At 44.8% G+C, this 27,037-nt stretch overlaps 1 protein-coding gene across 1 annotated transcript in view; it reads right to left on the reverse strand.

Moving 5' to 3' along the window:
- The window catches only part of LOC147692587 (RNA-binding protein 6-like), a 1,208,024-nt gene that overhangs the window by 252,914 nt on the left and 928,073 nt on the right, over nucleotides 1–27,037 (reverse strand). Inside the window, exon 12 of the mRNA XM_086938798.1 lies at nucleotides 11,669–11,793. Within this exon, the coding sequence (XP_086794924.1) occupies nucleotides 11,669–11,793 (125 nt within the window). The remainder of the gene's footprint in view (nucleotides 1–11,668; nucleotides 11,794–27,037) is intronic.

Consider the following 27,037-nt stretch of genomic DNA (forward strand, 5'->3'; position numbering starts at 1 on the left):
GTAGGCGCCGGTGCAGATTGCTGGGCCTCCAGGCGCGCAGCTCGACGGAGCTTGAGCGTCTTCTTGGACCGGAATCTCGAACAGGCCATACACTTGGCATCGTCGTGGTCCGGCGACAGGCACTTGTTGCACACCGGATGGACGTCGATGTGTGGGTACTTGGAGTAACACACCGGACATCTCTTGAATGGACTTCGGTCCATGATGGTCGATGAGTCTGGAGCGTCGACTAGGCCCTCCGCGCCGAAAGCACGCGGAAGTACAGAGCTTGGCTCGGAGCCGAGGAAAAGTTGCGAAGCCGAACGCAAGACAAAACCGACGCAAGTCTAAAGACCTTTTGGTCTCAAAGTCAAGTTAAGTTAATTCTTATTGATTCCGACAAGAGGGAACCAAAGACATCCGAACCCAATGGCGGAAAAAAACAATCTGGGGATGGAGTCGATGCCCATGCGCACTGTAGTCCAGGGGAGGAGCCACCTATCTCGTGATACTTCGAAGACTCTTCCAGGACAACAATGTGCAATCATCCGGACCCAACACTAGGCGGCGATCTATGCACAGATTTGAATTCAGCAGCCCACATGCCTCGAACATGTGGGCAACTGAGAAACTCCATAGCAGTTTCGCTGAATCTAGCGAGAGTTGCTTGATTTCGTCTCTTAGTAACACAAGTTGTCTCTCCTCCCTTTCGTCCATGGCTTGTGAATGAGATCCGCTCCAAGCGGGCTGCTTGGGCTTCGAGGAGGGTGAGTCGGCTGTCTTGTGCCGGTCGCTTGATCTTAAGCTTCCCCCTGGCAAAGCTACGGATGGTGGTGCTCCCGGCCTCCTACCGGCGGAGGGGACTGTGTGTTAGTTAGGGAGGAACATCTCTTCACACTTAAAGTCTTAGAGCACCATATTCTGGAGCATATTTAATTTACAAATCGCATCCTTTCTTAGTTAAGCCTCCAATAAGTGAAGTCAGGAAAAAGGGAGAAAAAGAAATACAGCAAAAATATTCTTCCTTTGTCAAAAATGACGAAAAACAGATTGGAATGTCAAACAATAATAATCCCTTCTCATCATTTATTCACCAGGGACAAAACGAAATTAGAATGTACACCCATGTTGCCTCTCACTATCAGAGTAACCCTTTCGAATTACCTCTTCTAATGCCTGGAATTCATGGAATCTATGGCACATGATGGATGGCAATCAGATTTTCAACAAAATATAGGGATGAAGCCTATTTTACATCTTGGTTGCTAATTGCTCTAATAGGCTCCAAAATACCTAGCCTTCATAATGTTAGGGACCTATATGAAGAATGTCCTGTAACATGTGTGGGTGGTGACCTGTGTGTACCTGAAATGGTGAGTGATACAGTCCATTAGATCCCAAATGTGCTGGAACCCACTGAACCCCACATGTATGTGATGGAAAACATGATGGCCCACTTTGTGCTTGGCTGGCAATGTCCATACAGGACATTACCGCCTGCACATAGACAAACTCAATCCTATTCCCAGAATCAAGTGTACCTGGTTGGTGGAAGAGGGCGCCACCAGACTGGAACCTTTGTTTAATTGCAGGTTTTCCCTGTCCCCTCTGTTTCTTGTGTTGTGGTCACCTCCTTTGGCAAGAGCCCTATACACAGTGGCACTTCACATGTCCAAACTGGTTTTAGCGTGAACAGCATGGCAAGGAATCTTGAAAATATAGCTCAAAGTGTTGGGGTAAAGGCTCCCTTAAAACTGGGTCTTTTAATCACTATGTTGTAGCTTGACATGAGAAAAAGGAAGGCGTACTGCTTGCACAAGGAGCAGGGGTACACTGGTAGGAGGTGTGACCTGAATCCAAGGGTAGATGAGAAGCACCACTGAGAGGAGAACTCAAGGTACCACAAGGTTTTCCTCAGCTCAGCATTTCGGGATAACTTATAGAGAAGTGCCGGTCACAGAGCGGTTCCACAAGTTGAAAATGGTGAGCCTGCATTGTCATGATAAACCATATGCCTCCCATGTTGATCCAGTGAGAAAATGAAAGTGTGTGTCTTCATCTCCAGGTGTGGAGCCCATTCAAGTCCCCTGACTCCAGTAACATTTGAAAGAAAAGTTACTTAACTGTAATCACAGCTTTCTATGGGCACCCTCATTAATACCATAAGCACTGAATTGTCCAGCTTGCATGAGGGATTATTCGTTTTCCAAATTATCTACATACATAAACATATTATATAATGGAAGCCTGCATTATCAGTGTAGGAACACTCTAATTTTCTTATAGTCAGGTTGTGACATCTCTAGTCACCTGTAATAAAACACAGACGTAGCTGTGATGCCAATATTGCTGCTGCCAGAGCAACCACGCAAGATTAAAGGTAGATCAGAGAGTATCAGTGCAGCTGCAGTCAAACAAAGTAAACAAGAACCTGTTTTCATTCTTATGATCGTTTGTTTCTATAAATGAACACCGATAGAAGAAAGGAGAGATTTATGGCAATGTGTTATTTTTTGGCACATAGTTCTTCACAGGAGAGAACAAACTGCATTGTATTGCTCATTTTGAGTTAAAGCTTATTTTTTTATCTGATTTACATTGAGCGGATTCTAAGATACTTTTGCAAAATATTCATATCTGATGTCCCGTGTGCCTTATTTAGCAACACAGATCTTACTTGTATTCTACATGCCTGAAACTATGGCTCTTTTATACAAAGGAGCAAGACCACAAGGCTCAATAGTTTCTGGGAAAAGTGATTAAATCACTTGGATATAAAGAATAAAATACCCTCTGCTGTACTTTAAAAGTGTATTGCAAATCACCTTGGAGTCCCATGACCTTACAGCATTAAACCAAATTTGGCAGAAAGCTAGAGCCTGGTCAAAAAAGCGTGCTTTTTGTGATTTGGTGTAAATACGTTAAGTTCTTTTTGAGAAATTAATATTTAAAAACTTTGTATATTAGGACTGTTGGGCTGAAATTCTAAGAAAATGTAGGCCTTTTCATTGGGTGAGGAGGCTTTATGAGAGCGAGTTCTCTGATTGGCTCCCAAAACCTGCAAAGAATTCCTGCAGCAGCAATTAGAGGACTATAAAATAAAACATTTATTTGCCCACCTTGGTTGTCACATCTGTGCCTGGAGTACACGTTTGTCTATGTGGATGTGAACCTTTTGGAAGCACAAGAAATATTTTGGACAGCGGTCCTTAGCCTCGAAGAGGCTCTGAAATGACAAACGAACAGGAAATCTCACTGAACGTGATCAATGCAGGTGTCGGAGTCTTCAAACTATGATTATTTGTGATAGGATTCTCAGCCATTGTGGATTGGGATTTCTGAATGGTGCAGTGTTTCGGATGTGTATAGATGACAGCTTCTAATTTTTTTAGAATCACATCTTTATAAGATATAATCGCAGGGGTGGCACTGTTCCTTCTTTTGAAGAGGAAGACAAAGCATAGAGTACGTGTATCTACCAAAGGGTAAATCGAGGCCCTCCTCTGAAGTGATTGACTGAGGTTTTGTAGCACCATGTGATGCAAGTAAGCTTTAGGTAATCAACTGTCTAGGTAAGGGCAGATGAAGATGCATTGATTCTGAATGAAGGTACTTGTGCTAGTAGTGATTTTTCAAACTAACCTTAATCTTGGAAAGAATCTGTGTTTTCAGACAACAGGAAGATGAAAGTATGTATCTTGTAGCTCTACAGAGCACATCCATCTTTATGGAGATGAGGAAAAAAAATAATCCAACTCTGAGAACCAGATCTGAATGCTTTTTTAAACCTGGACACTTTTCTTAATGATGTAGCAGGAGTATATACCCTTGTTCCTTAAATATACTGTAACTAACCCTACCATATTCTTCTGTGACAGAAATTCCATCTCAAGCAAGAAGAACGGGTCTCCAACCGCCAGCCTGTTTCAAGCGAGCATGGGAATGAGATTCTGTAAAAATGCATCACAATATGGTAATATTACTTCCTGGTGGGGAGCTGATCTATGGACGCAAATTAAAGCAGTCATTGCTTGGTTGGAGACATCATTTATGTGGAAGGCCGAAGAATGCCTCATCCTCCTGGCGTTCTTCCTTGTTTAAAAAAACATGAGCCTGTGTTGGTCTGATGTTAGAGCTTTCTCTAACATGGGTTCATGTCCTCAAAAGGACCAAATACGAAGTTTCCATAAAAGACTAAGATCCAGGAGTTTCTGCTTGGAAGGTGTGAGGAGGCAAGGGGAGTGACCTGGAGGGAAATGGGTTAGAATGGTCAATAAAATTAGTTCATGCTCTTATTTGTCACACTTTGCTTTCAGTTAAATGTACTTCATGGCAGATTTTAGTTAACTGGATGCATTCAAAAAATAAAAACAAGGGGGCGTGGCTAGCAGCCGAACATGGCGGCAGCATAGCGTGAGAGCTCCTGAGGGCACTGTGGCCTTATCCTAAATCCGACACATAAATCCGCTACCCTGCTCACCTGAAGCGGCGGCGATCGAGTCCGGGCACAAAGTGGTGTCACCGGTCCGACTTTCGACTGAATCTGAAGACCGGAGCCCGTCTGATTCCACGCGACCACATCTGGGCCTACCAGCGGGACGACAGCACCGGCCTTGCGTAGCGCACAGGCCCCGGCGGAAGTGAGACCGAGCCGGCCTGAATGAACGGACACATCCCGGCATCCGCCCGACAGAGCTGAATAACCACCTGAGACTCCGTATAGTGGCACCGCCCTACAGAACGCATACAGGCGTCTGCACACCGCCTGTGCGGGACTAGCGTGGTGCACAGGCACGAGTGAGGACCGATACGGCCATGAGAGCGCTACGCAGCGGCAATACCCCCCCCCCCCCCCCCCGGAGGCCTAGCGAACTGCACGGGGCGGCTGCGGCGATCACCGCGCCTCACTTGCCCGCGAGGACGGAGTGGACGCAGATACAAGCCCCGATCTGAGGTGAGAAACATAAGTACCCCCGGGGGATGGTGGCACATAGAGGATCCACGCAGGAACTTACAGAAGGGACTCGGGGCTCACATACTGACCCAGAAGCGTCAGCAGCCCTGGCACAGTGGGGACGCAGATCCTATACACCAAGCGGGAGAGCTTGCGGCCTGCCTGGCCTATAGGTGGGGGTGCGAATGCCCAAAACGGACCCTCCGCCATCCGAGGTACACGAATGAGGTGGACCTGCCCAGATGACCCCAAGTAAAGGCCGCCGAGATCGTCCCTGCTCAGGGAGGAATTATTGAACGGCGAGAACGCAGACCACGAGGCGAGGCCTGCAGTGAAGCAAACCGCAGCACACGCAGCGACCAACAGTGAAATCCTGCACCACTAAAACGGCCGGTGTGGCCTCTACAGAAGGCGGGTGACAATACTCCACCGAACTCGTGCCAGCCTACTGCTCCCTGTTTAATAGCTACGAACCGCGGAACAAGACGGAGCACTGATCGCGACTCAGCAGGGAAAGACTCCGGATTCCACGAGCCCCAGAACCATGGCGGGCAAAGGCACTAGGAGTGGATCCACACAGGCCAAGTTGGATAAATTTGCCTACGGCCAGCAAGGTCAGTCGCACAATACAGGGCGCAACTCCACGGGTAATGCCTAGGACTCAGAAGGAACCAAAAAAATAACGCTGGAAGACATTATGAAAACCCTCTCAGAGGTTAAAACTACAGTGGGCGCCATCTCCTCTGAAGTCACGCTGCTGCGAGCGGACTTTCACAAAATGGCGGAAAGAGTGTCCCAGGTGGAGGTGGTCACGAAATCTCTTGTGGAAGACACATCGGACCTGCAAGTGGCCATGGAACGCATGCAGAAAGTCACCAAGCTCCTGCACGTCAAGCTGGACGACCAAGAAGGGCGTTCGCGACGAAATAACGTGCGTATCCTTGGACTTCCGGAGACGGAGGGGAAGGGGGCCATGGACCTCTACGTGGAAGATCTCATAAAGAACAAACTGCAGCCTAAAGGCCTGTCCCACTTCTTTTCGGTGGAAAGGGCGCACAGAGTTCCAGGAGGTCCGCCCAAGACAGGAGCAGCTCCGAGGCCTGTGCTGGCCAGGCTTTTCAATTTTAGGGACAGGGATGCGATCCTGCAGGCGGCAAGAACCTCACCACCTGTTAGGATCCAAAATGCAACCTTGGCCTTCTTCCCAGACTACACGGCAGAGGTGGCCAGGCGTCGTAAATCGTTCACGGAGGTGAAAAAGGCATTACGGGACAGAGAATTGCCATACTCCATGCTGTTTCCTGCTAAGTTACGAATTGTGGCCGAGGGAAAGACGTGGTTTTTTGATACGCCGGAAGTGGCACAAGAGTGGCTAGAGGGCTGGAGGCCAGTGGGACAGCGACATCGCACACATCGGGACCGACCGACACATCGTAAAGATAAGACAATGAACAATCAGACCTCCCACTCGCCCCATCAAGACGGCGCTGAAGAAACGGAATCCGATCTTGAAAGGGACCCGCTTGACTCTGGGCAACTGGCTCCGGTCTGAAGCCGGACTGTATTTATACGGGATTGAGTGTGGCGCGAAAGGCCTTGGACCTGGCGTAGCTGAGTAAGGTGGGCACAGTCAGTGCCCGTAAGGGACTCACCAACCCCACGAGCAAGTAAGATGGCTGGGGAAGGACTAAAGCACTCTGCAAAGTTGGGGACACGGGCGGGGGTTTGTCCGTGGAGCAGGGTAGCAGGGAGGGGGGACGGGAATGAAGTTTTCTTGTTAGAGTTCATGTTTTTGTTCATAGTCATCACTCAGCACTCACATTATACCACCACCCTGAATATCGCCATTCTCTTACACTGTATAGCACGAAGCAATACATGTACTTATCCTAGGGACGCACTTAGTGTGATGCTCTCACACCGACTCAATGGCCAGGCCGCTTCAAAACACGCCCGCTGAGGGCTCCCCTGTGACTATGGGGGTACCCCCACTGCGCATGCTAACCTGGAATGTCAGAGGCCTAGGAGACAAAATAAAAAGAGGCTTGGTACTGCAGGCCATAAAGCGACAAAGCCCGGATTTGGTCCTACTACAGGAAACCCACCTTGCGGGGTCCACCTGCAAAGCACTTGATAGGCGCGGCTACGCAATGGCGATACATGCAGAATTCACTACCGGCTCCAGGGGGACGGGAATACTGGTGAAAAAATCATCTCCCTTTATCATAACACATCGCGTGGCGGATGATCAGGGTCGCTTTGCTGCAATACATGGCCAGTGGGAAGGCAGATCTCTCAATATAGTATCGGTATATATCCCCCCGGCACTGCACTCCGTGGCCCTGCCTGCACTAGGCAAATTCCTCCTTGACCTCCCTGAAGGGGATACGATTGTCGGGGGGGACTTCAATGCAATCATGGATCCACTAATGGACACCTTTCCCTCTAGGGCCCGATCACGAGGAACTGCATCGCTCCCGGATTTTGTAGAAGCCCTGGGCCTCATAGACATCTGGCGGCATCTGCATACCGAGGATACTCAATACACATACTACTCAGCCGTACATAATAGCTTATCCCGTATAGATTACTTTCTAGCCCTGGGGTTAGGACTGGGAATGGTAGATAAAGTAGACATCCTGCCCAGGGGCATCTCTGACCATTCACCAATTGCGCTATCACTTACCACCAGGGAAAGAAAATGCGCAAGGATCTACCCAATTTACCCAAACTTTTTAAAAGTCCCGAAGATTCGGAAGAAACTTAAACTAGTGACAACGCAATATTTTGCTGAAAACACAGGGACGGTGACATCGCCATCAATCTTGTGGGAAGCATACAAAACAGTCCTCCGGGGGGCGGCCATAGCAGCAATAACGGGACACAAACGAGATTCCCGGAAGGAACTCACAGAATTGGAACTAGCACTCAACACAGCCAACACTGCACACATGGAGAACCCCTCCCCGACCACGACACACACACTCATGATTCGGCAACAGCAATACCAGGCCCACCTTAAGACGACAGAGAAGGGATACATTGCAAACACTAAACATAGAGTATACGACGTGGGAGACAAAGCGGGTAAAATGCTGGCATGGTTAGATAAGAGGGGGAGTGGAGCGAAGGGCATTCAGAGACTACACACGGAGGAAGGGCGGACACTAGCACACCCAGAGGAAATAGTTTGCGCCTTGGCTCAGCATTATCAAAAAATATACACCCCAGACCGCGTAGTCACAAAGCAAATGGCAGCAGCAACACTAGCGGACATTGCCGTCCCCAGCATTACGCAAGAAGATATGCGAGCCCTAGAAATAGACCCGACGGAAGAGGAAATTCAGCTGGCAATTCAGGCATTACAGTCTGGCAAGGCACTGGGTCCGAATGGGATACCGTGGAATGGTACAAGTCCATGGCTCCGGAGCTCAGTACCCCACTGCTGACCATGTATTTGGAAAGCAGGGAAAAGGCAGAACTGCCGCTGGATCAACGCACGGCCACGATTGTGGCGATACCTAAGCCGGGGAAACCCCCGACTGAATGTACCTCGTATCGCCCGATATCGTTACTTAATATTGAGGCCAAGATATTGGCTAAGCTTCTGGCCACCCGTTTGCTGCCACGCCTAAGTACCCTGATCCACCCTGACCAGTCAGGCTTTATGCCTCACCGAAGCACGGCACTGAATCTCCGGAGAGTTCATGGAGTGATGGCCCGTGCACACCTCCTCTCGGAGAGGGCTGTGATTCTCTCCCTCGACGCCAAAATGGCGTTCGACCTCGTAGAATGGGAATATCTCTTCATGGTACTCGAACGTATGGGATTTGGGCCGAAATATATAGCCTGGATACGACTGCTCTACACGAAGCCGGTCGCACAAGTAGTGGCTAATGGCCACATATCGCCGAGGTTCCAATTAGGCAGGGGGACTAGACAGGGCTGCCCCTTGTCGCCCTTGCTCTTTGCGCTGGTGCTAGAGCCCCTGGCAATTCAGATCAGGACTACGCCCTTATTTACAGGCATTAAATGGGAGGAGGGATGGGAGGACAAAGTCTCTCTATACGCCGACGACATGCTCATCTACATGACTGCACCTGACGACGGCATCCCAGCCCTGCTAGAACTCTGTAACACGCACGGACGCTCGTCGGGCTACACCCTGAATTGGTCGAAATCTGTCATATACACACTAAAAGGCCCGGCACCGAGGTTGCGGGATGACTGTCCCCTGACTACGTCAACAACCTCCTTCAAATACCTGGGTATTGTCATCACGAGTAAGGAAACGGACTTCTTTACCAGTAACTTAAAGCCGCCTATAGATCGCCTACGTGCGGACGTTAAACATTGGGCGGCCCTGCCCCTACTGGGAAGGGCGGCGTTATACAAAATGATGGCACTCCCGAGGCTCCTCTATGTCTTGGAAAACACCCCACACCTAGTGCCACCACGGTACTTCAAGCAGATCGTAGCGCTGGTCTCTACCTTGCTCTGGGATACTGGCCCGGCACGTATAGCATACGACAAGTTGGTTAAAAGCTGGTATGAGGGAGGAATAGCACTCCCTAACATTCAGCTATATTACTGTGCGGCCCAGCTTTAAGTAATAAATTATTGGATCCACACCCCAAGAGAGGACCCAGCCTATCGGGCAGACTGGTCACAGCTTGGAACTGACTGTATGCTGTCAGTACTATACAATAAATCGCAACTTAAAAGTCTAATCGGTCCGACCAGACACACGGCGGCCCTATGGCACATGGCGCAGGCTCGCCTGGGATGGGCAGGTAGAATCACCAAAATGACACCATTGTGGGACACAAAAACATTGGGAAACCTCAGAGGCTGTAAGGGTTTTGAACGGTGGGACTCCATAGGCATTTCTACGGTGGGGGACCTCTGGGACAATGACATGGTAGTACCATTTCCACACCTACAGCAGCAATATAACCTCGGACCCACAGAAACATTCAGATATGTACAAATTAGGCACGCATTACTTCGAGCGATTCCTGCGGGTGCTACTCTGCCGGAATCCTCTCCGTTAGAAGATAGACTACTAACAGACTTCATGATCCAAAGCGTGACCTCACTCACGTATAAAAAACTGATCAATAATCTGAAGGATCCCACACTGAAACTTAAAGAAAGGTGGGAGGGGGAAATAGGTGAGGCGGATGAATCTGAGTGGAATGAGGCGCTGGCCTCCCCAAGAGAGGTTGGGATCTCGAGTAAGTTCAGACTGGTGCAACTCAAAATTTTACACCGCATCTACTACACCAGGACGCTACTTCACAAAATACAGAGAGCGCCGCATCCCTTTTGCTTGAGAGGCTGCGGGGAGGAGGGGACATTATTTCACACACTATGGGAATGCCCACAGATACGAGAATTCTGGAGGCAGATAATGCGCACGATCTCCCAAGCACTTAAAATTTCCGTGTTGCCTGAACCACGCAAGTGCCTTTTGAACATCTGGGACCCCAATGACCTGGGTAGATATGAACTGATTTGGGCAACACTGGCCATGACAGTGGCCAAGCGAGATATAGCAAGGAAGTGGGGTGCACCGGAACTACCCACCGCGGGCAGATGGGCTAAAAACATGGACATCCTGATGATCACAGAAAGGGCAGTATACGTCCTACGCGCGGCGCCCCGCAAGTGGAACAAGGTATGGGCAGCGTGGAATGTATACAGGGGAGAGATCTGTGACCCTTTGCCAGAGGGAGACGACCTAGACTCGGAAGGGGAGGAGGAGTGAGAGAGTGGAATGCGGGTATTAACCTCAGCGAAACGAATGCACAATGGTTGTTGCACTGACCTGGCTATGTAACGATGAGAACACTAAGGAAATGGCTGATTGAGGAAGGGGGTGGAAACACACTGGCAATGATGACACAGGTTTGGGGGGGGGGGGGTGTTTGTTCATTCTATAATATAAAAGTAATGTTACTGTTGAATAATACACAAAGGGGGGAAAAGTATTAAACTGTAATACATACGACTGGAACACACAAAAATGTATCTAAGAGTCTTCAAAGGTTTAATGCATCACAGTCTATGCTTCTATCATGAATACTGCCACATACGAAGAGATAACTGTACAAAATGTAACCATAACCATGTGACTGTATGTTACTAAATGAACACTATTCCTTCCTGTCAATAAATATATTTTTTTAAAAATAAAAATAAAAACAAAACAAAAACACATATTGTCCCCTTACAGTATACTTTCTTTGTTTAAATTAGGTTAAGATAAAAAATAAAAAAATGGTGTTCCTGGCATCCTTCAGAAGTGGAGATATTCAGAAAATGTTTTAAGATGGAGTTACGTTGGTGCCAGAAAATCTAACAAAATTACTTTATCAGCATGACTTTGCAGAAACAGTTGATCTACAGATCAAAAAATGAAGGACGAGTGTCTTAGGGCAGGTGCATGCATATCTGGCACTCCAAATTCTCTTGTGTGCACCTGGGCTACACATTCTGAAAGAAATACACCATGTTGTGCAAAAGTACTTGGCTGGAATTTCATAGCAGAAGGGATTTTCTTGAGGGCCTGAGGGAAGGGATTTGGCATGGCTATGAAATAGAAGTGCAAATGGTGTTTTCCCAATACAATCTTTAGTGGCAGAAAATGAACCTGAGCAGCAGAGGTGGGACCCTTTTTCTTGAGGACCTTCACTCAATAAAACCCATAAGTACTGCCTATTTGTTTCTTACTTCCTCCTTTTTGCCCGTGAATGACCAGACGGCTTACGGTTGGCAACACTTCCTGTCACACACTTTCCATCAATCCTCAATGGTGGTTTCATTGTTGCTAGAATGTCAATCACTCTTAACACCTCCTGATGAAAGATAACAAGCAAGTTAAAAAAGAATGACAATTGTCAATTGAGTCCTTTGTACATGCCTAATTTGAACATGTGCCAACAGATAAAGAAATACAAAAATAGGGAAATCAAAAACACATGACATCTTAGTTAGGACAACTATGGTGGTGAAACAAAGTTTTGCCTCAGTGAGCACGTTCACTGAAATTTTAGTCCATCCATGAAAAGCACTTTTTAACAGATCATGAATTTGATTTCTTTCATGTCTAAGTTTGTTCTCTCATTGAAGCAATGCTAAGACACTTGCAGCTCATGCCTCTAATCCTTTGATGTTTTCTCTATAAGACTAACTGTAATGTTTAATTTCAATGTACAAGCCTAATTAATTATGAACTATCCTGTAAGAGAAGAAAACATTGTTTATATCCATAATTGTAGTTCTTAGTCATTGGTATATTTACTAAAATAATTATCACTGAATATCTCTAGGGCGTGAGATCATGGAAACACTAATTACAGAGAAAAAAAGATCTGTCAAAAATAATCACCTTTCATATCTTGTCACTGTCTTTTTTCTTTATTTAATATAGAATAAAAAAATTAAACCTACAACTGATTTTATTACAGATGAGCAATAATAGAGCATCATATTCATAACAAAAATGAACATCACCACAAGCATTCAAATCTTGCACTCTAGCAGTAAAGTCAAAATAAAACTATTGTTTTATGACTTATCTATAAACGGTTTTCTACAACTTTCAATAAACGGCTCAGCTACTTTATACATCTTTGTAGATTCTGGTTTAGTAGCATCCATTTCTAGGTGAATGGTTTCCCACCTTGGCTCAAACACATGTATGGAAAAGCTTCTAATTAATTTTTGCACACAATGATTCATGAAGAGTTTAAGCCATCAAATCATCTGTATAATCAGTTCAGCTACCTCCATACAATTAAAGAAAATGCATAAAGGACACCCCCTAGTCCTTTCTTTGGGAAGCTGAATACGGCACTGTTCACCTAGGACAGGAGTGACATTTTGTATATCTTATTTATTTTTCAGAATTTATCAACCCAATAACATTTGTCTTGTACATATCACACTATCTTCCATCAACTTAGAAGTTAAGTAATTTCAAGGAAGATGTATATCAGATAGTCGTATAAAGTAAAAGGTACAAGAGAAAAGTTGATATTGCAGTTAGTACTCCATCTGGAGGCCAATGACAAGTCAGAACCACATGAAGTTTTCTCCACTATATTGTATTCATTGAAAGAGACAAATAATTTTAGGTGACCCTGGTGCAGCAGACTCATAACTGGAAATATTTTTAAATTAGCTAGGTGAAAGACCATATTGACCGTTTACCTCATCAGAGTATTTATGAAGCGGTTTGTTTGGTCCTTCCACAGAGCTCTTTGTTATGGTATTGGAGACACTTTCCCACTTGAACTTGTTTACGTACCGATACTCGCTTTAACGGGTAGAGTTCTGGCCCCAACATTACTTCCTTTTATGCTTATAATGCGCTTTTGTATGCTAGAGATCTCCCATCTTCCAATTGAAAATCCTTTAAGCAGTTCCAAAATTCAGTCATTAAGTTTCAAGATAATCCGGACGAAGTTGGGCTTTTTCCAGCTGACATTCCCAGGGAGAATCAGTGGCACCCCCGCCCTTTACCCGGGCGCCTAATGGCGTCCAATACCTAGGCTTTCACATTGAGGGCTCTACTGATCTTCCTCCTGAAAATCCTTTAAGGAGTTCAAAAATGTTGTCATTTGTTAGGTTTCAAGATAATCTGGGAGAAGTCAGGCTTCTTAAGGTGACAATCCCAGGGAGAATCAGTGGCACATCTTACTTTTACCTGGCCCCCTCATGGCGTCCAATACCTAGGCTTCCATATCAAGGTCTCTACTGATGAGATGTTTGAAGTAAATCTAATTCAGTTAAACTATTGTATCTCTAAAGCAACATTCTGGATGATTTGCAGGAATCTTACAAAATGGCTAACATTTCTGTTACAATCCCTTAATCCTGATTTGCCAAAAGTGCACATATTAATTTAATTTGGGCAGGTAAAGTTCTGAGGATCAAACTTGATACCCTCAACTTTCCCATTCTCTACAGGGTGGGGTGTGGTGGGAGGGGAGGGCGGCAGGCTATGCTTGAGGAGAGAAGCAATCTGTGGAAATGGTTAAACACGTGTATCCTCACCAGAGGCTGATAAGGAAGCAGGTCTGCATCAGCCTCTGCCACTACCATGCACCACTGATGTTTTTAATGCATCAGACGATGCAGCTTCTGGAGACCGGTGAGTCTAGAAGTTTGGTTATGTGGGAGGGGAAAAAGTAGGGGACATCTCCTCTCCGCCCCCCCCCCCCCCGGCACTACAAAGACAAGAGGAACTGTTGGAAATAAGGGGAGTCTCGCCTTCTGTGCCTCTACCTGATGCATTCCTGCTCAGGAATTGTAGGGCAGGGAATAGAGGAAAAGAGTGCTGGGTAAGGGAGTAGACAGGTTGGCGTGATTAGCATAGTGGTCGACCCCCACTGGAGGCAAAACATTTTTTGTGCTACTTTTCCATTTTTAGGGGGCCGGTTGAATGGGCTCTGCCCCTTCCCTATTGGCTCCCGAGTGAGGGGAAAGTGGAAGCAGCCATTTTGGAATTTGCTTTTCTGCACCTTGGGGCTATACATGCTTCACCAGTCAAATATAAAATATGTTGCAGCTACTATGTAAGGAGACTTTTGCTTATGAATTGTAATCCTCCTTTGAAAACACATGGAAGTTTGTGCTACACTTGTTTTTGTCATCTGATCAAATCATAATCTTTAGTTTTGCTCTGTTGCTTCTTTGACCATTGTCATTGCAATTGAATTTGTTTTCTGTAATGATGTGATGCAAATTGAAGTGTTTCTTATTCTTTATCTTCACCTGTGGATTCTTTTTTATGGCTGCGAAGGCCACCAGCAGCAGTTGATTTGGAAGTAGATTTAAATTGACTGCTTTTACTGTTCTTCTACCTCAAATACTTTTCTGTCCCATGCTCATTTGCAGCACATTCTCATTTAATGCTCATATCACCCACAATTATTGCTGTTCTGAGTGCATAAATAATTCTACAAGTATCTTTGCATTCTACCTAGCACCTAGTATTTGAGGATAAAGGTTTAGATAGGCAACAGGCAAGGTATGTCACTGGATGACTTCTGCCCATTGCAAAGTACTGCTAGCTGTGAAATTCGCAGAAAGACCGAAAGTACATGTGGACACCACAAGTCACGAACACAGCCCTTTTCCAATCTTGGTTTGAATTAAGCTGGCAGAAGTGCACAAGCCCAAATGCATACTCTTTAAATAGCTTTTTTATTGAAACACTTTTGGACTATACATATGTATGTTTCAACATATACAAATAATCAAGCAGATTGATCCAGTAACCGTGTTTAACATTACATGACATATGAAAATACAAGTTACTTACCTGTACAATGTGGTTCCTCAATATTTACATCTTCAATAGATTCACATGCTTGAATCTTCCCGCTCCTCATGGACTATAGAAATACATAAGAAACAATTAAGACAGAAAGGAATTTTAAAACCAATCTGCATTCTCATGTTAGGTCCAAACGTTGACCAATCAGAGATAAGCCCCAGACCCCATCTACCCTGAAAAGCCACCATACCTCAGATTTCACACACAAGTGTGTCCAAGTAAATAGTCGTATGAAGTAAAACGTGGCAAGCCTAAATGGAGAGGTGGGTGGGCAGCATGTGAAACTATGAAATAAGTCAATACCAGAGAACCACAGTGAACATGCAAGTAACTTGTTTTTTTCTCCAGTATTGGATCTTTCATAGATTCACATGTTTGAATCAAAGTGGTTAGCAGTACAATTCTTAAAATTAAAGCGACTAGGCGAAGACACCTTTGTAAGAATAAAATACATATACACATAAATTTTGTCAATAATCAACGACAACATAACAATATATATCCATATAAATATATATATATGAACATATCTGTAGTGTCATCAGTAACACTCCTTATATCCTATCCCGAATAAATAAATATATATACACCCTAGTACCATCTTTACATAGCAGAAATCATAATACAGAAAAGACTGTCCCTCACATGAACAGATGCCTCAGAACCGCCTGACTCCCTGCCACATCAGTCTTCCATGCCGAATCCAGGCAACAGTGCTTAGTGAACGTATGCACGTTTGACCATGTTGCAGCTCTACAGATATCTGGAAGTGATACTCCTGCAAAAAGGGCAGTAGAGGCTGCCACCTTTCTTGTGGAATGCACTGTAACCTTTGCGGACAGAGGTCTTCTGGTTTTCGCATGGCAGAAGCCAACGGCAGATGATATCCAACGAGCAATACTACTCCTTGAAAGAGCGTGGCATTTCCTAGGAGATATAAACGATACAAAAAGCTGGTCTGACTTCCTGAAAGTCTTTGTTCTGTGAATGTAACATTTTAGGCAACGTCTTACATCCAAAGAATGTAGAGCTCTTTCCGCAGGAGTGGAAGGGTTTCTGAAGTATGTTGCCAGTATAATTGTCTAATTTAGATGAAAACTAGTTGGGACTTTTGGAATGAAATGTGGATTTGTTCTCAAAAGTACTTTGTCTTGTTTAAACTAGAGAAACGGTTCAGAAACCGTGAAGGCCTGAAGCTCGCTGACCCTTCTGGCCGACATGAGAGCCAACATGAGATCTATTTTCCACGAGACTTATTTTAATTCCGCTTTATGTATTGGCTCAAAGGGTGGCTTCATAAGCTGAGCAGGAACAGCGTTTAACTGCCAGGGAACCGCAGGGTGCTACAAAGGTGTAAAAAAAAAAAAGTCCTGAAAAGGGCATTCATGAACTCTTTCACTATTCTCTTCGACCACAGTGAAAGCGGCCCTGGCTTTCTGTGAAACCTGGAAATTGCTGCCAGGTGCACCTTGTTTGGTGAATGCACCAATTTTGCTTTTGCCAAAATAAGGGGATATGGCAGTACTTGCTCTGGTGAAGAACGGAGAGGATGGATACCCTTTTCAATAAATTAGTGTCAGAATCTCCTACATTTTGCAGCATATGATCTATTAGTGGAAAAGGCTCTGGAATGCTGTACGATAGACGTACACTAAAGTAAAATGTCGATCTCTAAACTCATAGTCGTGAGGTTCCAAGCTGATAAACTCAGATTTTATCTGAGGGTGTAGAATCTGGTTGATGTCCATGGACAGCAGGTTGGGCAGACGTTGAACGAGAATGTGCGGGTTACTGACCGCAGAAGAAGCTCCAAATACCAAAACTGCAGCGGACATGCCGGGGCTATGAGAATTTGATGGCATGGTTCCTTCTTAATTTTGGACACTACCCTTAGAATGAGTGGGAATGGCGGGAAGGCATAAGCGAACATTCTTGTCCACTGCATGTGAAGAGTTGGCCTGAGGAAACCTGCTGGCAAACTTTTCGCACTTCTGGTTGTCTAGGGTTGTGAAGATATCCAGCCTCGGAGTGCCCCACTGTGCGAAAACTCTTTTCAGCTGCTGCCAATCCAATTCCCATTCATGACATTGAGAACTTGTTCTGCTTAAAGAATCCGCCCATCAGTTGTCCACGCCTGGGACATGTTCTATTTGCATAGTTATCTCATGCTCTATGAGCCCTCTCCAGATTTCCTGGGCTTAATCCGACAGCGTGCGAGAGCTGGTGTCCCCTTGCTTGGCCAGTTAGAAGTTCTTTGTGGTGTTGTCTGGTCTTACCAGAACAGAAGCGACCTGAATCCTAGGAAGGAATGCCTGCAGCCCAAGGAGCACTGCCCTCAATTCCAAAAGATTGATTTTCATTTGAGCCTCCTGGACCGACCATCTTCCATGAATTTGTAAGTCTTAGAGATGAGCTCCCCAACCATCCATTGTGGCATCCGTTGTCATGATGAAGAGATATTGCATTCTTTCACCCACCATGACAGTTTCTGTTTGAGAGATGAGAATTATGTCCTCGCTCTGAATCCACTGCATATCCAATTGTTCTTGAAGAGGTCTTATGTGTAGACCACAATTTGGTATCAATGGGATGCATGATAACATCCCCAGCAAGGATGTGTACACTCTTATAGAAGTGGACTCTTTTACGAGTAGCATGGCTGCCATGTGCATTATCTTGTGCCTTCGCTCTGGCGTGGGAAAAGCTTTCATTATTTTGGAACAAAACATAACTTTTCCACATTGAGCTGCAAGCCTAGAGATTTGAAAAGCTGACAGGCCCATGTAGATCTTCTTGCAGAGCAGAACGTGGACCCCTTTACCAGCCAATTGTCCAGGTAGGGAAAAACCCGGAGGCACCGCCTTCTCAGGAAAGCTGCTAACGGGGCCATGTACTTTGTGAAAACTCTGGGGGCTGCACGAAGGCCGAAAGCAAGAACTGATAACTGATAGTGGCACCCTGCCACCTTGAACCTTAGGAACCACCAATGTTTGTGGTGAATGAGGATGTGGAATAAGCGTCAAATAGATCGAGTGACGCTAAAAAATCCCCCTTGTTCACCAACAAGAGAATCTCTTGCAGAGACCGCATTCTTAATGGTTGTTTCTTGATGTATTTGTTCAGCTGTCTGAGATCCATGACCTGTCTTAATTTCCCGTATGTCTTTCTTATGAGGAAGAAATTTCAATAGCAGCCCTTTCCTCGTTGGTGGGAAGGAACTCGTTCTATTGCCCCATTCGACAACAAGGTTGAAATATCTTGCTTTAAGAGAGGAAAATGATGAAGTGTCCCCCTCGAAGGTGGATGGCGTGGAGGCTTTTGAACAAAGTCCAGGGTGTGACCTCAACGGATGATATCCAACACCCATTTGTCTTTCGTGATGGCTTTCCATTGGCGTAAAAAAGTGGACAGATGATTAATCCCCTGAGGCTGGAGACGAGAAGAGGTGGCCGAAAAACGTCACTGCCGTCTGGAGGTATCTTGGAATTTGCCTTGTGCCGAAGATATGCGTCTAGCCGACTGTTTGTTGTACGGCGCATTGGAAGCACGAAAATGTTGCTGCTGCTGACCACCGGACTGCGGCCTATATATGTGTTGGGGATAAGGTTGAAATCTGTACGATTGAAAGGGCAGTCTTTGCTGAAACTGACCACGTCCTCTTCCTCCATGAAAGGACTGAAAACGCCTTTGCTGTAGCGTACCTAAAATACGTGCTGTCTCCGTATCAGTCTGTATTGATGCCCTGTAACACCTCATCTACATGCTTGCCAAACAGGTTCTCCCCATCGAAGGGCATGTCTAAAATCTGCGATTGGATCTCTGGGCGGAAAGACATAGCTTTCAACCAGCCCTGCCTATGGAGAACAGCGGCACCTGCCATCTGCCTGAAAGCGATTGAAGACAGATCTATAGCAGAGTCAATAACATCAGAAGATGCTCTGGCACCTTCCTGCAGAAGGTCCTTCACTTCCTTCTTCTTATCTTCGGGCAGGTGTTCAAGAAGCGGTGCAAGATCTGACCACAACTGGCAGTCGTATCGCCCCAGAATCGCTAAGGTGTTGGAGGCCTTGATGGAAGTATCCGTCATAGTGGCAAAGCACCTACCAATGCTGTCTAGAGGTTCTCTCTCCCTGCCAGGAGGGACTGAACAAGGAGTTGCTGGATTCCTGGAGCGCCTCTGTGCTGCTTGCATTATCACTGAATCTGGACGAGGATGCCCAATCAAGCATGCAGGAGCAGACTCTGGGGTTTTGTATTTCCTGACAGGATCTTTAAAATTGTAGAGGAAACACTCGGTCCGGGTTACAGGTAGAGGTAAATCAAATCTTTTGGAAGCCCTAGTAATTCATGGAAACCTTCCAATATCTCCTGGAGGAGTACTCCCTGGGTGGGGCGGGCGACAGTGAAGATGGAGCAACATAGTCATCCCATTCCCAGTCAACCATGTCCGTATCCTGGATGAGATCTATGTAATCGTCTCTTATTGTGATACTTTGAGGAGCTGGTCTCTCCTCGTGTTGTAGGTGGCAGAGTAACCACTGAAAGGGGTGATGAAATCTGCATGCTAGGCCCCCCTGGCGTATGCGGAACTGGGGCATGAGAGTCCAGAAAACGCTTGTAATAATCATGGAGCATGTGCCTAAAGTCAGTGATAAGAGAAGTTGGTCCCAACATGGCATCTCCCCGTACCTCCTGATGTTCCTCATATGCTTCAAAAGGATAATGCTCCTGAAAAGTATCATATTGTTGCATTTGACGACAAGCTGTGAAGGAGTAGTCCCCTTCCATGAATTCTGAGATATCCTGGGTGTGCGCCTCGTCTTCGTCATCCGTGTCCTAGCATTTAACCATAAGCTGAGATGAGCTGTAAGCTGGACCATACAAGCTTTTGTCCTGATATCCAGAAGGTGAGACGGGGGTAGAGGTGATACCTTGGTTAGGGATGTCAGTCCTGGAGATTTCTGGATCAAATTATGTTTTTTGATGTCCTTTTCATGCTCCGTCGACAAGGGGAAATGTCTAATGGTAATTGTCGTCGACTCTGGAAGTCTTGCAGGGGACTTGAACACCGCTGTTGACAGGGCTGTGGGCAATGTCGATGGAGTCACAGTCGTCAGAGTCATAGACGTGATCGTCGTCACTGTGCTAGTCGGCGAGGCCGTCGCCACAGCAGTCGTCAACGCAGTATACACATACACAGTAGAAGCCACAAACGTCGACGGCGATTTGGTTGTCGTTCTCGACAACGGGTCAGTCGACTGAGGTTTTTTCATTGACGAAGCCTGCTTTTGACATGCAGAGAGACAGCAGCAGAAGAGGATTTTTCTGTTCAGAACCTTTTTGTTTCAATGCTGTCTTTTCAGAAGTGGATGATTTATCAGCCTTCATTTTCTTTGATTCTGCCTTTAATGAGGTGGAGCCCTCATTTTAATGTTTCCTCTCAGCTGAGGATGGGCTAAGACTTTCCTCCACGTCAGATCCAGAATCCGATCTGGACTTTTTCTTATGACGCCATGACAACAATCTGGACTCTATGTCCTTCAGAGTTTTAGCTGAAAAGGTTCTGCAGTATTTACAATCCTTGGCAGTATGCTTGGGATATAGGCAGCAAAGACAGTGCTTGTGGTGGGCTTCAGAGAAAAGTCTTGCCTTCCCACAAGATCTGCAGGGTCTAAAAAAGCCTATTCTTAGAACCCTCTGACATCTTCGAAGTAAAGAAGAGAGAAAAACAATACCTTGAGCTGAATTCAGCAGGGTCAAAAGTTCACTCACTAGCAAACTGAGCAGAGCTTAGGGAGACTCCACATGGCGTGCGATTAGAAACCTGAGGTATGGTGGCACTGCAGGGGAGATGGGGTCTGGGGCTTATCTTTGATTGGTCAAAGTTTGGACCTAACATAAAGTACTGATTATTTAAGTTCCGTAGGACTCCCACCTTGACGACAGGGAAGCTTCAAACATGTGAATCTATTAAAGATTCAATACTGGAGAACTACGTGTTCCATTTCTTTCTATTTAAAGCTATACCCAACCCTGAACAAGCCCTTACCCCCCTCCCATTTAAAAGTCTGATACGACCAGCATACTAAGTGAGAAGAGATCAACATGGAATTTACAGGGACTATTGTAATATGATACATACATATCAAACTGTGCACAAAATAACCTACTTGCAATGAAGTATATACACAAAGCAGTTATGGGGAGTCTATGGAGGGTGATTATTATTTATAGTGAGGGGTTAAACTCTTCTGTTATTAAATCCCACACTTGTGCAATAAAATGTTGCTCAGACCGGCTCGTTCCTCACTATGGAGGCGAGTGATCTTCGTTGTAAGATATAGGAGTAAGACCCCACTCCATGGCTCTATTGTGGGTGAAGACGTGCTTTTCTAATTTATTGTAATGTTCCTTTTAGCTAATAATGATACCCACCAAGTCTATACATTTAGTAGAAGCCTTATCATTCTTGGACCCGGTAAATAGGCCAACCACTGAGGAATCTAGAGAATTTACCAGTGGCTGACCCATGACACACGACAGAATCTCAGTGACTTTTTTTTGGTATATGTTTTTATTGAGTTTTTGAGTTTCACATTTCCATTTCCGACTGTTGAGACATTTTGCTACAACATGTAGCGACATATTTTATAACGGTTTTAATTCTAATAGGAACTTTTCATATGCTCCTGCAGCGGGTATGAGAAGATGGTGGAACATACATCTTACATTTGTCTGGACCCTGCATATGTGGCCCACTATATCATACGTTCTTTACAGAGTTGTTACATTGCAGGTATCGCGTTGGATCGAGTTCGTCTTAGGCCCCTCTGACATATTGTGTCTTGATAATAGAAGGGGGGAAATAAAACAAGGGAGACAGGGTACAAAACTTGAAGGAGAGCTGGAAATGCCCCACATGGCGGCTTATATTTGTGTATGCGTGTGTCGCTGTATGCGTCCCCCACTGATTGCCTTGGTAATTGGTGTCTGGCACGCGTGCGCTGCAGCTTGTCGTTGCACTGCAAAGGACTGAATGCTTATGTCTGATTTAGGGATCCTGGACGTGTGCGTGGAATTACCCCACCGGGTCAGGTGCTTGCAAGGGCTGATCCGGTTGATCCGCATATTGCTGTAATGTGACCAGAATCACTTCCCAAGTTGTGGAGATGGGTATCTTCCTGAGGCCCGTAGTGACAGAATCTCAGTGACTTTGGTCCAGTTAAGGGAACCCTTTTCTGCAAGGCCACAGCATATGAGGGAGATTAGCATCCAGTTGACAGCAATCAGGACACGCCGAGTCTGCACCAGAATAGATTTTACCAATGTATTTGGGTGGCAAATGCGACCTAGTCAAGATATTAAATTGAACGTACTTAAAACGTGTTTTGAACGATAGGTTTTTTGGGTATTTCAATATAATTTGCCATTAGACATCCTGGAGCAGGAGGGATCAGGTCCACTTCCTACAACGCTCAAAGGGTAGTCCTAGATTGATTACAATAATGGTGTACTTCTTAAAGTAATTTTATGGGCTTGCTGCCATGTCCCTTGGTGTATAATGTCTGGCATACTTCATTTGTGTCGAGTTCAGTGAGATGAATTTGAAAAAAGTCACTAAGGGCTTGTTTTACATATTCGTATGTAAGAAAGCGTCCTAGAGGAATCTCAGTCAGTCATAAGTATCAATTAGCTATTGTCGAATAGGTCAAGTAGCATAGATAATCCAAAATTAGCCCACAAATGGATCTGATGGAGATTAATCCAGTCAGTTGGTAGTCCAAGGAGGGGAATAGCACATGCATTGTGAGTGGCATACAGCGTCAGAGGCATAACATGGCTGTGCTCAGCAAAAGGGCAGAGTGATGTTGTGGGTGCTTCTTACAGAGTATTAATAAATGCTCAAAGCACTCGAGTTGCTCTTCCTATGATGCCTTAGCAAAAATCGTCAGGAAAGTGATTAATGTTAATATCCAGCTATCCAAATCTTACATTCTCACTTAACTGTCTTTAATCTAGATGCAGGTGTTGAGGATAAGCAAATCACCATTGCAGAGGAATATATAGGATTTAGACCAATTTATGTAAGGAATGGAGATCTTAGCAAAGTACTCCAGAATTTGTGCGAAGGGGGAGAGATCTGCCTGAGCATATTTTATATATATAAAGTATATCATCTGCATGAAGAGATTATCTATGTGTATCACAGACTGATATTTCCCACCGTGCTCAAGTAGCCTTAGCTGGCCGCAAGAGGCTCCATCGCTAGGGCAAACAACAAGGATGACCCGGTCCACTGTAAAAGTACACTATATGCATTGCCCTTTTTTACCTTGACAATTTGATTTGGGTAAAAAGTATATATCCACCTAGGCCAATATACACCCATCCCAAACCGTTCCAGAACCTTGTGCATGCAATCCCAATGAGAGAGTAAAAAGTTTTTTCAAAGTCAAGGGGAACCCAAATGTATACTTGAATATAACAAGTACATAGGCGGAGGTGATAAACAGACCAGCTGCTTTAACCAAGAGATGTGACTTGTAAAACTCGCACATAGTACAACAAGTTGGCTCTTCACCTTATCCTTTTTGCAACATACAATTAATTTGTTATATATATATATGTATCAGACTACCAACAACTACATGTTTTTCTTTTCTTTGAGCCAACAGTTTTTGGGTCACTGCTGTAGAAGCAGTAGCCTCTATCTACTTCATCTGTTGTGGAGTACGCTGCAAGGCTGCAGTATAAACACATTGCAGAACTCATTCCTAGAGAAGAGTAAACCATATTGCAGTTTATACTATGCAGTGAAAGAGGCAGGAGACTTGTTACTACTTTCTTCAGTGCCCATCTAGGCTAGGCATGTGTCTTCCAACTTTTTCCATCATATGTCACACAAAACTGATGTTCTTAGAAACTCCCTGAAGTGGAGGCATCAGTTTAAGAGTTAGTATGTGTCTTTAAATGGCCAAACATGAATACAGTAGTTCCATAGCCCATTACATGACTTACCTATGCAGCCTTTCAAATTATTCCATCTATGCTGGAAAATCTTATCATTCTCAGCTAAGCATTACCATAATCCATACTCCCCCCACCCCCCTTAAATTAGATTTTGGCCACCAGTTATTTACTGACTCTAGTAAATAGGTACAGATTGGTCATACATGTGGCTTTCTTACAACTTATATCCCCTATCAAAACAGGGCAGATATTCAATCTGCATTATTATAAGTGCATTATAGTCAATGGCACTTCACATAACAGAGCACTTTACATCTGCACGTTTTGACCATGTTCTCTATCTGCCAAACTCTATGTACTTTTTAATGCTTTTTAGGGAACTTGGGAGAGTCTGCCAAGGGATTTTTGCCATAGATTTCAAATGTAGATATACTCACAATTTTGAGGTAAAAAGTTAACAGGATATACTTAGACAGCCCCCACCTGACTACAGGGCATTAGAATGAGTTAGATTTGGCAGTTGTCTACTGCAATTTTTGCATGCACAGGCAGGTAATGAGCCAAATTTAAACTAAGAGGGCTCCTGCTAAGCAGAAGGAGAGCGCTAAAAGTGCAAACAAGACTAGTCCTCTTGAGCCTAACAAGGCTGCCAAGGGGGCCATTAGTGCAGGTGCCCCTGGCCAACGGCATCAGTAAGCGTTATATAAATGCAATTATAATACAAAATACAATGCAATATTAGTCAGGAATTGGAACTAGACAGAGACATGAAGATATAGTCAAAACTTAGCCTAGACTTGTTTTCCTGGTGATCTCTTTTAGGTGTAAGGCAGAAGATCAAGATAAAAGTAACACAGATCACTGCCCCACCACTATTCACATTGGTCATATTACAAAATCAGATCTCTTCAGCCACACATACCGGTCTGCTATTAAACTCTCCAAGCTCGTGCCATTTGTGAATAATGGAATTGCCAGGCAACGCAGAAGTAAGTACCCCAATGCTAGATGAGAAGTTCTGATGATAAAGTATGCCACACTATGCGGGTGAGGGGCTCCTTTCCTGCACAACGTATATCTCATAGTCAAGGGAATAAAATAGACACAACAATGAAGTGGGGAGAAGTCATAGGCAGACTACTAGTTGATTTGCGGTATCTGTGCTGTAATTATCATGTTGCCTGTCAATGAGGAATGTTATGCCAATGATTCTTCCTACACATGTCTCCAATACTATGTTATCTGCCATGCATGTGTGTGCTTTCTATACTGGAGATGAAGGTTTGAGACTGCACACAAATGCAGTCAACTGTGACTTCATATGCGGTGCGACTGAAGCCTTTGGGTCCAAAGCTGGCTGGCATCCAGGGAAACCTACTAACCTGAGGCATTTCTGAAAAGCAGACAGTCCAGCATGGCCTGCCTTGAATGGATCAATGTACATTTTCTTAATAAAGTTCCACTGCAAATGTCAAAGCATGGGCAAAAAAATCAAAATAAACACTTGTGTGGCAGACAAAATTCAGGAACATACAGGGAATGTCAAAAGTCTTAATACCCTGTATTTTCTTACTTCTCTTGATGAAAATCGTACACCACTCAGGGACGGGAGAAATGTGATAATTTCACCACCATCCTGAATGAATTCCATCGTATCTCCTTGCAGGACCACACCAACTTCAAAGCCAGCTGTTTCATTTACAAAGCTATTATGACCATCATTACTGTTTCTCTTGCAGACTGCTCATCATCTCTGGTGGATCTCGGCACACCTTTGGCCAGGACACCATCAGACAGCAGAATAAGAAGTGTAAAAAAAATAAATAAATAAGACAGCAGGCCTATTCCATCAATGCACCCAGGAACTGGAACAACATCCCAATATCCATCAGGACTGCTACAACGCTACTCCAATTTAGGAAAAAGTTGAAGACTCATATCTTTAAAGAACACTACATCAAAATGCAATAAACACACAACTCAGTTTCTTCTCCTCATTGCTTGTCTTTGACCAAGTTATAGCATTTCACTGACTTCTGGCTGGATTTACGTTATAGAAATACCATACCAGAGATGAAAGTAGGAGAGATGTGTGAGGCACAACATGTCCATACCTTTTCAATTTAACAAGAACAGCTCTCCTACTTTTTCTTAAACACAACTGTCCCGAGACATTGAGAAGCCTCATCTGAGGGAAAGGGAAGTAGTTTCTTGTGCTGTAAAACCTAGGGAGGGACAGACAGCTAAATAAGAAGGGAAACAGCGTTTACAATGCTGCCATTACATAGTGTTCCTTTTACAACGACCGCGTTGTTAGATCGCGTTTACATCGCAAGTTATTAGATCGACTTGCTGTAGGTGGCGCTCTAACCTGCGGAATAGTATAATTTACTATTCCAAAACCTTCCCTACTATTGCACAGGCTGGAGTTGGAATAGTAAATTATACTATTCCTAAATCCAGTGCACCCCCTACTGCAAGTCAATCTAATGAGGGGCAACGTAAATGTATAGCGTTCTAACAACGCGGTCGTTGTAACGACCGCGTTGTAATAAATGCAATGTAATAGCATGCGATGTAACATGCTATATTCAAATAAGAAACCAGCCTTCCTGCCATGGTGCCTGGAAAATGTAAATGTGTGCAATTGATTCATCTGCAAATGTAAAGGCTGCTTGGAAGCTGGCATTGACTATATCTGATGGAGTTCCCTTGAAGCTTGGTGATGACAAAAATGTATTCTTTAGATGTATTGTAAGGGAATTACGAGCTGAGCTATAGAACGT

Source organism: Lissotriton vulgaris, chromosome 9, assembly GCF_964263255.1.
Source record: "Lissotriton vulgaris chromosome 9, aLisVul1.2, whole genome shotgun sequence".
In the NCBI taxonomy this organism is placed as follows: Eukaryota; Metazoa; Chordata; class Amphibia; order Caudata; family Salamandridae; genus Lissotriton; species Lissotriton vulgaris.